Here is a 9,572-nt window from a genome sequence, read left to right on the forward strand (position 1 = left end):
ACACTAAAAAAGAATTTTAAATTTAAACTCGAATAATCACATAAGATATTCTTAACAATCACATCATTGTTAGTCGATGAAAACGTTATATGATAAATTAAATTATTTTGTAACTATTTTCATGATGTATTATACTTTAAAAAGACAATTATGAAAATATTTACAATTATTTTAAATAAAAAATTGTAATAATGACATAAATATAAATGGATTCATGAATGTTGCGGTGGTAATTAGCGTCAATATTTGGGTCGAGTTATCTAATCCTCTTTGTGTGTTAGAAAATCTAAATGATTTCATCTTTTTATTGTCTTTGTCGTTCACAAACTAATATACATATTTTTTAAAAGAAAACATTTTTTTAAAAATATATTGTTTCACATAATAAAAGAAAAGGGTAATTATGCATATTAGACATACAATGTAAAATGCCCCAAATTTATTGTATTTTGGATAGGGAGAGAGAAAAAGAGTGGTTTAACACAAGAAAAAAGACCAAGGTTGAGAATGGGATTTTGGTTCCTTAGTCTTACATGAATCCATCTTAGTTAGGGTTTGGTCTCTCTGATCTCTTCTTGTTTCAGACACACGCTGCACCAAAATAGCAATTGGGGCATTCAGACAGAACATCTCAGCTTCAACTTCATACTCAATTCTTCATTGTTGGCGATCCATTCTGGTACGATCCTTGCTCTCTTCTAACTTCATTGAATTTCTTTACTTTCTTCGAAATCCTGAATGGGTTTTGTTTCTTCTTTGATAATCGTAACTTACAATTCTCAATTCTGTTTGTTGCTCAATTTGGGTCAAACTCGTGTTTTGATCTTCATTTTTCACCAATTGTCAACTGAATTATCATTTCTAGTCAATGAATTGTTGAATTTGACGATGATTTCTGATTGAGAACTAGATGAATTACAGATAGAGACGCCGTTTAGGATTTAGGGTTTATGCTTTTTTTTGGGATCATTTGGAGGTTTTTTTTTTGTTGGAGAATCTAAGATTTTGATTTGCCAGTTGTCGAAGTGAAGTTATTGTGAGAAGGTCGAAGAAAATGACGGTACCCAAACGAAACTATACTCGAATAAACACGTTGGAGCTGAAAGCTCTTATTCTACGGAAGGTTGGTAATCAGAGAGCTAACAAGTACTTTGATCAGCTTGGAAAATTGGTTAGTTCAAAGATCAGCAAGACCGAGTTTGATAAGATTTGCATCATGACAATTGGGAAGGAAAATATCCCTCTTCATAATCAACTCATTAAGGCGATTCTCAAGAATGTCTGTTTGTCTAAAGTCCCGCCTGTTAGAGGGTCTGCAAAAACAAGGAGTGTCTTAAATGCAAAAGATCCAAACCAGCAGCAGATCAGCCCGATTCAAATGCGGTACGGGGATGCGTTTCCGCCTTCCCTACGCAGGGGTGGTTCTTTGGCTACCTATGAAGCGGCGCTTAAGGGCTGCCAACCCCAAAGTCTTGCATCTAAACATTTGATTTATAAGACTCCCGAGCAGCAGAGTGCAACGGAGCTGAATTCCCTTGGCAGTAGGCCTCCCATTTCTGTGGAAGATGGAGAAGAGGTTGAACAGATAGCTGGAAGCCCAAGCATTCAAAGTAAGAGCCCGGTTACAGCTCCCCTTGGGATATCAATGAATTTCGGTTATGGGCGTAAAGCTCTTTCTAGTGCACCATCATGCAGAAAGTATCCTCCGGAGACCTGTTTCGGCAATGGATATCTCCCCGACACCTCATCACTGAGGAGTCGTTTGGAGCAAAAGTTGGAGAAGGAGGGTTTAACTGTGACAGTGGATTGTGTAAATCTATTGAACAATGCACTGGATTCTTATATGAAGAGGTTGATTGAATCCTCCATGGGTTCATCTGGGTCGAGATTCGGAAATGAGCACCGAAGACAGCGAAATGGGCAGTCTGTAACTGATTCGAATATGCTGCTACCCAGAAGATATATGCAAACAGCAACACAATCATCTGATGCATCTCTCTTGGATTTTTGTGTTGCAATGGAATTAAATCCACAAGCTCTTGGATCAGATTGGCCCACACAGCTTGAGAAGATTTGTATACGTGCTTCGGAAGAATGAAGACTCTGTCCTTAGTAGATCAGAATTTAGTTGCAGATGAAATCATAAGGTAGGCAGGGGTTGGTAGGCAGCTTGCAGTTGTGGTATACTTCAAAATTGAACTGTTTTTACTTCAAATTTTTGTCAGTTCCAAAAGTCACAAAATGTGCCGATACAGAATAAGCCACAGCATTTTAGATAGATTTTGATAATTGTTAGGGAGTAGGTCATGTCAATACAAGAGACTGGAACCTCTGAGTAGGATTAAGAAGTTCATTGTATCATGAATGTAACACCATTGTTCAATAATATCTAGTTGTGATTGTTAAACGTTTTGTTTATTTTCCTTGTTTACTTGTTTTAATTCATGTAATTTTCATTGAAACAAAGCTGTGTTGAATTCTGAGTGTTAAATCTCAACTGTGGCCTGATCAACTAAGTGAACAAATTTAGGATGACTCATTCCGACTTTACAAAATTGGTTTGAAAATACATCTACTATTATTCGACTACATAGAATTCAAATGCGAACATGATAAGGATAACCTGGCAAGGATTTGATTTGAGCAAGTTTAGTATATCATATGCTGTTGTTTAATTATGAAATCTATTTCACTCTGGCATACAGTTCTTTTTATCTAAATAATTTAGATAGTCAATGGTGGCCATTAGCGGCGTAATCGCGGTCGAGAGGGGTGGTGCGGAGCCTGAGATTAGTAGCAGAACGAAATAGGGACCTGGCGCTCCAGAAAGGTTTCACGGGTTGCAGGCGGTCACGGGACAGATTTTGGAGTGGTTTATGGACCAGTTAGGATCCAACCAAGATTGTTGACTAATGAGATTTGCAAAAAATGGCTCCTGACAAGTTTTGTTTTTAAAATCTTACATCTACATAGTATAAAATCTTAATTGTACTGTACTAGATTTCTCTTGGCTAACAACAATACATATGCTTCATTTATTATTAATACTGATTTAATCTCATCAAATCAAATGATAGAACAACCTTGAAATGAGTCTTGAAATTATGACTAAAAAATGTCTTCTGATAAATAAATATAAATTTCAGTAACAGAAACTCTATAAGAGCTTCTGCTGTTCTACAAATTGGTCTATTCATATAAGAAACAAACAATACAATTGAGGAACAAATGTAAAAACTAAAAAAGGTTTCAACCGTGGGTCCTGATTAGTAGTAGTGTAGCCATACTGTGAGATCAGAATTCTCGGCAGACACCCAAAAGATTTGTTTGTATATTGCACTGCAGCTTCCAGATAAACTGTAAGAGTATTAGTCAGTCCAAATCTCAGTCATGAACTAGCGACGATGATCAACTAGTTGTCTCGGCTTTCTCTAGGCCTGCCATATAGGTCATATAAATGGTCCACAAGTACGCAAATGAATTGCTGACTAGTGGCTGTAGAAAATAACAGATACAGAAAATTATCAGTAAACAACCAGAGTTCGTGGCACAATATATAGTGAAAATCATTTGCCTATTTATAGTGGAAGCTGTATGATGAGAAATGTTGAGGAGAAATTAAAACATACCTGTAAATGGACAGGAATGAATCTAAAAGTAATAAAATCACATATGGGCCAGTACATGACTCCATTTAACAATGTAGGAAGCAAGTCACGCTTTAAACGGGCAACAATCTCTTTACCGTTTTCACCTGACAACAAAGAGAAACTGTTAAGCACTCGTAAACTTAAAATAGTAAAGGGTGGCACAAAGGTTTTGTGGAACTTCGTCATTTTGTATAGCAATCTATTCTAGTATGCATTATAATTTGGAATTCAGACACAAACTAATTAAAGGATAAACAAACCTCCCCAGTAAAAATAGAAAAAGAGAAGCAAAGGAAAATCATGTAATAAGCTAAGAAAATTGGCTATACCTTGCACACCAGCATTCGAGGAGAAGAAAATAACAGTCATGGCAGGTCCATAAAGTGTCTGGCCCATGACCATTTTTTTCAATGTAGAGAAAAGATCCCTCTTTGGGAAAAGCTTTGACACAAAATTGAACCAGAAATGTAGTGTTGGTCCTAAAATGATCAATCCATATCCCGCCATGCGTAAAGTCCTTATAAAATCATAGGATTTTGATGGTTGCCACTCAATAGTCTGACGCTCAATAGTCTGAAGGAGTTGAATATTAAATATCATTCGAGTATGAGAGAAACAATATAATGAGCATGAAGTATGCAATATCAAACCATGTGAAGCCACTTAATGAAAATCAGATAATGCTATCTATTTAACTAAAAAACTCAAGAATTAGCCGAGTCTGCACAAGAAGCATACACAATGTATGCATTGGAAGAATTTGAGAGGGAATGAACCCTGAGGCTCCTCAAAAAGGTCACCTGTGTACCTTAAAGGGTGTAACAATATTTTTCATCATATTATGTTCAAAATACACGAACCTTCAAAATCTTGTGTCACTGCCGGCACATCTAAAACATATGACAACAGAAGAACTAGGCAGTATGTGGGGCTAAATATATTGATATTGATTATTTAACAACTTTATATTTCTCTCTCTGATTTTTTTTACTGAATGAAATTATTTTTAAACAACACTAATTTAAAAGCATACTCCATTTGAGCTTATGTTCCTACTTATAAGTTCTAGGTTATTGTTCATGATTGTAGTATCTTAGAATTTAGAACTCAACCATACAAATCCGACTTCTACATGCAGGGTTGTCTTTCATATCTCATCCAATGTGGGAGTCTAAACAAACTAGCCTCACGTCCAAAACAGAACATATGGACCATGAGCCAAGTGACCCAACAGATCGCGGATAGACTTTGAGACCTTAAAATTTGGGCTGAGTCTAATTTATTCGTATATAACTGACTTGTAACGTGAGAGATGCCTACATTAGACACTCGTATAAAACCAATGTTATCAATCCCAGGGAATGCACGCTATCCTGGGAGAGCGGCACGGCGCGGAGGCTGGCTGCTGCGAGAAAGCAGATCGCTTCTCAGTTTGAGATCGCAGGCGCGATAGGTGAGTTTGCAGGAGCAGAGCGCTTCCCGGCCCGGAGCGGGTTAAAACCCGCTATCCGTTTTGACACCGATATACCCTATTTACCCTATTGTGTCATTTTGCAGTGTACTGTAGCCCAAATTTGGTTCCAAAGGATCTTCGCAACTTTCACAAGAAAAAAGAAAAACTCTTCTCCTTCCTTCATCAGTGCGTCGCCGTCCTCTCTTTCTTCCAACCTACACCGCCACCGTCTTCTCTTCCTTCAAATTCCTCTCTTTTCCCCTGTTTTTTTTTCCTTTCCTTTCTTTTCCTTCTTCCTTTTCCCTGTTTTTCCCTCATCCCATTTCCTTCTTTCCTTTCCCTCTTTTTTTAATCATTTTCTTACCTTCTTTTCTACTCTGATTTTTCTTACTCTTATTTGGTCTCTGGATATACTTTTGTTTTTTGTATTTTTTATTTTTCTATGTATTTATATAATATTTTACATGAAATATGTATAATATTATATATGTAATCCGTAAAAGATCTATACCAAGTAGCGGTCATCCCGCTATCCCACTTTTGGAGTCGGCTTCTCCGCTCCGCTATCTGGGATTGATTACTGCTTTCATTTTCATTTTCTGTTATTGATCAAACTCCGAGAATTATCTTCCACCAGAGATTTGTTACAGAGGGAGAAAATAAAATACAATAGAGATGGAGAATGAGTGCAACTTCTACTAAGCAGTGGGAAATAGTGAGCCTAGTCTCTCCCAACAATCTATTGCCAAATAAGTCAATGCCCTGCCTCTGTCATAAACTCCAAGCTATAAGTACATAAAAAACAATAACCGCTAACTGCTGACCCATTTCGTAACTGCTGTCACGATGGGAGGCCTTTCACTAACGGTCTCCAGCTATAAACACTTTTACAGGCCTTATCTCATACAACATAGAAAATTAACAAAACTTTGGCACCTAATGGGAACGACGTAATACTAGTATAAACTAAATAGACAACAAATCAACAATTGAGGATCTATCTATCAGAAGCAAACGACAGCCATGGTTCACCTAGTCCAATGTGTAGCTTGGTGGAGGAGAAAACAAAAAGGAATTCACTTCCAGTATTGTCCAAATATTGAAAAAATATACACACTGACTCTATGTAGGAAGACAAACTATAAACTGCATCTACAAATCGTATCATTAATCACTAATAAATCATTTATTTTAGGAAATAGTCCAAACAGTGATTTAATTTTTAACACAACTTTTTAACAAAAATATACCACAAGCATGGATGTCAAACTCACGAGCTTCTTCTATGTAGGAAAATCATGTTGAATTGCATATAAACACATCTCTCATCCAACATAGTTGAACTCGTGTGGACTTGTTTGAACTCACACAAAATCACGAGAGCGAGTCTGATGAAAATGTAAAATCAGGACAGAAAACATGCAAAAAGAAGGCATTTCAACACAGGGCTTCTGCATTTCTGTTTATTCACAATGCTTCCAAAGCTTCCCAAGCTATTGTTTACTTTCTTTTGCAATCCATCAATCAACAACACTCACTGTCCAGAGATCAAGTTTACTCACGAAACCCTGCTGCATCGCACAAACGTGTCCATACACTTTTGCACTGGACGACCTCCACCCTCCAACATTTTGATGCATCCCAAAGCACAAGCCTGACCATTTTAGATGCTTGCCCTGTATTGTGTGAATAAGGTGTTGTCTTCTCCACACAAAAAAGAGCCATCCCATCTTTGTTTCTGATCTTTTTTATTTGTCCATGTACAGTTGTGTATGTTTAATGCTGTATAACTTTCAAGATCATGAATATTTGTAGCTCATTTAAATTTTTCCCACAGTATGCACTTATGTTTTGGTCATTTTGAGTAAGACATGTGCTTCGGCACTTTATCCTTATGATTTCCTTTATTATGGAGTTGGAATAATGGAAACTTAGAGTTAATCCTGATACCATTTGTAGTTTTAATTAATATCATTTTATATTTGGTAAACTCATACACACGGTTGTCAAAATCACGATCTTGAGATTTTAAAAGGTGATCCTGTTCCTAGGTATAATCACAGTTTAGCAGGATCACACGGGATTGTAGATGTTACTCGTGAGATTGGTGAGAAAATCAAGTCATTTGAGTTTATGGGTCGGGTGACGGAAGTAGTTGAGATCATTAACATTTTAATGTGCTAAATGTAAACCTTAGCCCATTTTTGAACTTCAATAATATGTGGCTGTATTCTTTCAAAAGAATTTGGGTTCTCAGACATCTCACATGGAAGCTTCTGTTAGCTTGCTTTCTCCTTCTGTCAGCTTGCAATTCAAAGAGTTTTTCCCACTTATGCTATTTCATAGATTTTATAGGATCTTACAATCCATGTTACTAATCCTAAGTAAAATCTTGATTTTAACTACTCTCTCTACCTGGATATGGTAAGAGTTAACACAGGTTTAATATGTAATGACAAGGAGACACAGGTTAATGCATAACAACAACAACAATCACGCCTTCTCCCACTAAGTGGGGTCGGCTACATGGAAAACTTCTGTCATAATATCTATCCAGGACCATGCTTTTATCTAAATTGTTAATCTCAAAATTTTTCTTAATAACTTCCGTTAAAGTTTTTCTAGATCTTCCTCTACATCTTAGAGATTTGACTCATCTCCATATGATATAATTTCCTTACCATAGGATTTACGGGGCTTCTCTCTACGTGCACAAATCACCTAAATCTATTTTCCACCATCTTAATACAGAACAACAAAATAGAATAATTGTTGGTTGCATCAAAATTTCTTGCCGGATCTCTCCTCTTCCAGTCCATTCCCATGATTGATGCTAGATGACTACAACTCTCAATCCACACATCATGTCACAGCCAATGAAACATTCATTCACACAACAAATAGAATCATCGCATCTAAAAAAACCAATAATGCTCTAAAAGTAAATAAAAGATTAGAAATAGAGTATCCTAGGACTAAACAACAAAAGACAAATGCACCATTAGAAACCACATCATAAAACATAGAACTTTTACAAGAAAGGATAAAACAAAACACCAAGTCAGAAATTACAACATCAACTCAACTAAAAATTGCTCTTCTCAACCCAAATCAACAAATGCACTATGAAAAACAAAACTCAAAGTAGATAAATAAAGCATGAAAAGGGTAGTAGTAGTAGTACCTGGGAGGATAAATCAGCAGCGGTATAAATGAGTGCAGAAGTAACACTTTTGGTGAGAATAGGGTGTGACTTAATCATCCCCAAATACCAACCTACAAAACCAACTTTCGAAACAGAAGCTGTTGAAGAAGAAGACGAAGAAGAAGAACAAAATGAAGAGGAAAACAAAGACGGAAAATTTTCATATTGTTTGGGTTTCTTAACAAAATCCGGTAATCGAAAGTAAGGTTTAGAGTGAAGGTTGTTGCAGAGAAAAGAATGAACTCTGATTGGATTACAGGAATGGTTTATGAACATTGATTGTCTCTGCAACATGATGAAATGGGAAACCTTAGAGCGGTTCTTGAGAACAATACCGCTCATGTTTTTGGTTTCAGGGTGTTGGGGTTTTTAGATTCAGAGAAACATAAATATAAAAATGTGTCAGAGTTCCGGGTTCGTGGGAATGGGTGGTGCAAATAGCAAAAACTCATCCATGTGATGAGTTTGCTATTGCGGCTTCTTCAACAACCTCACCGGTCATGAGACTCGCCACTCACCTACGTCTCTTTTGAATAGGGATTAGGTGCACTTGCATGAATCTAGGCCGTTTGATTAATATCAGACGGTTTGTATTATAACACAAAAAGTGAGTGAGTCGGTATTATTTTTTGGAAAACGTGTTTTATTTCGTGAAAAAGGGAAAAAGTGTATGATATTTTGAACATATAGAATTTAATTGAATTCACTTAATTTTACAAAGTGATATTCATGGTACATGTAGGGATGCCACCTCATTATACAAGAAATGAATTTATAAAGTTTGTAAGTGTTTTTGAAAATATAATATAAGAAGCAAAATATATTAATTTAAATTAATTTATTTAATATTTATTCAACATTATTATCTTAATATAATTAGAATTAGAAATGGATAGAACTAGAACAAGTATTAGTCCTAAAAAATATATAAAAGATAAGAATTTACATATATATATAAATAAAAAAATAAAGAATTCAATATTAGGTTAAATAATTAAATTATTTAAAAATAATATTCCAATTTAAACATTAAAAATAGTTATTATAAATTTTTAAGATTAAATATAATATTTTTGTTATTTGATAGTTTTATTATTATTTAATTTATCAAACAAAATTAATTCTTTACTTATTTAGTAGTGTTTTTGATTTTTTTTTATAAATTATTTAATTGATTTTTAATTTTTTAATTTTTTTAATTTATTAATATATAATTTTATTTTAAAAATCTTATGTTGTTAATTATTTTTTTCTTTTTATTCTA

The 9,572-nt window shown here is 35.2% G+C and overlaps 2 protein-coding genes across 3 annotated transcripts; one reads left to right on the forward strand and one right to left on the reverse strand.

Annotated features, from left to right (window-relative positions):
• The first annotated feature begins 407 nt into the window (after window positions 1–407).
• Window positions 408–2,407, forward strand: LOC127092052 (uncharacterized). The gene is made up of 2 exons (XM_051030833.1): window positions 408–679; window positions 1,018–2,407. The coding sequence occupies exon 2, from the start codon at window positions 1,055–1,057 to the stop codon at window positions 2,096–2,098; it is 1,044 nt and encodes a 347-aa protein (XP_050886790.1). The 5' UTR covers window positions 408–679; window positions 1,018–1,054; the 3' UTR covers window positions 2,099–2,407.
• A 695-nt stretch (window positions 2,408–3,102) lies between these two features.
• Window positions 3,103–8,805, reverse strand: LOC127092053 (uncharacterized). 2 transcript variants are annotated; one of them, XM_051030835.1, is made up of 4 exons: window positions 8,288–8,805; window positions 3,980–4,208; window positions 3,630–3,754; window positions 3,103–3,495 (listed from the first exon to the last, which is right to left on the reverse strand). In XM_051030835.1, the coding sequence occupies exons 1-4, from the start codon at window positions 8,648–8,650 to the stop codon at window positions 3,409–3,411; spliced, it is 804 nt and encodes a 267-aa protein (XP_050886792.1). In that variant the 5' UTR covers window positions 8,651–8,805; the 3' UTR covers window positions 3,103–3,408. The 2 variants fall into 2 exon arrangements, with proteins under 2 accessions (XP_050886792.1, XP_050886791.1); XM_051030834.1 differs by having other exon boundaries at window positions 3,980–4,223.
• Window positions 8,806–9,572: the final 767 nt, after the last annotated feature.

The sequence above is a fragment of the Lathyrus oleraceus genome, chromosome 6 (genome assembly GCF_024323335.1).
Source record: "Lathyrus oleraceus cultivar Zhongwan6 chromosome 6, CAAS_Psat_ZW6_1.0, whole genome shotgun sequence".
Lineage (NCBI taxonomy): Eukaryota > Viridiplantae > Streptophyta > Magnoliopsida > Fabales > Fabaceae > Lathyrus > Lathyrus oleraceus.

Excerpts from the sequence above, each read along its gene's own strand:
- LOC127092053 (XM_051030834.1), bottom strand. The coding sequence starts at position 8,650 with ATGAGCGGTATTGTTCTCAAGAACCGCTCTAAGGTTTCCCATTTCATC. Across the intron at positions 3,755-3,979 it reads CTCGAATGCTGGTGTGCAAG|GTGAAAACGGTAAAGAGATT; the intron begins GTATAGCCAATT and ends CTTTGTTGTCAG. Across the intron at positions 3,496-3,629 it reads TCATTCCTGTCCATTTACAG|CCACTAGTCAGCAATTCATT; the intron begins GTATGTTTTAAT and ends TATTTTCTACAG.
- LOC127092052 (XM_051030833.1), top strand. The coding sequence starts at position 1,055 with ATGACGGTACCCAAACGAAACTATACTCGAATAAACACGTTGGAGCTG.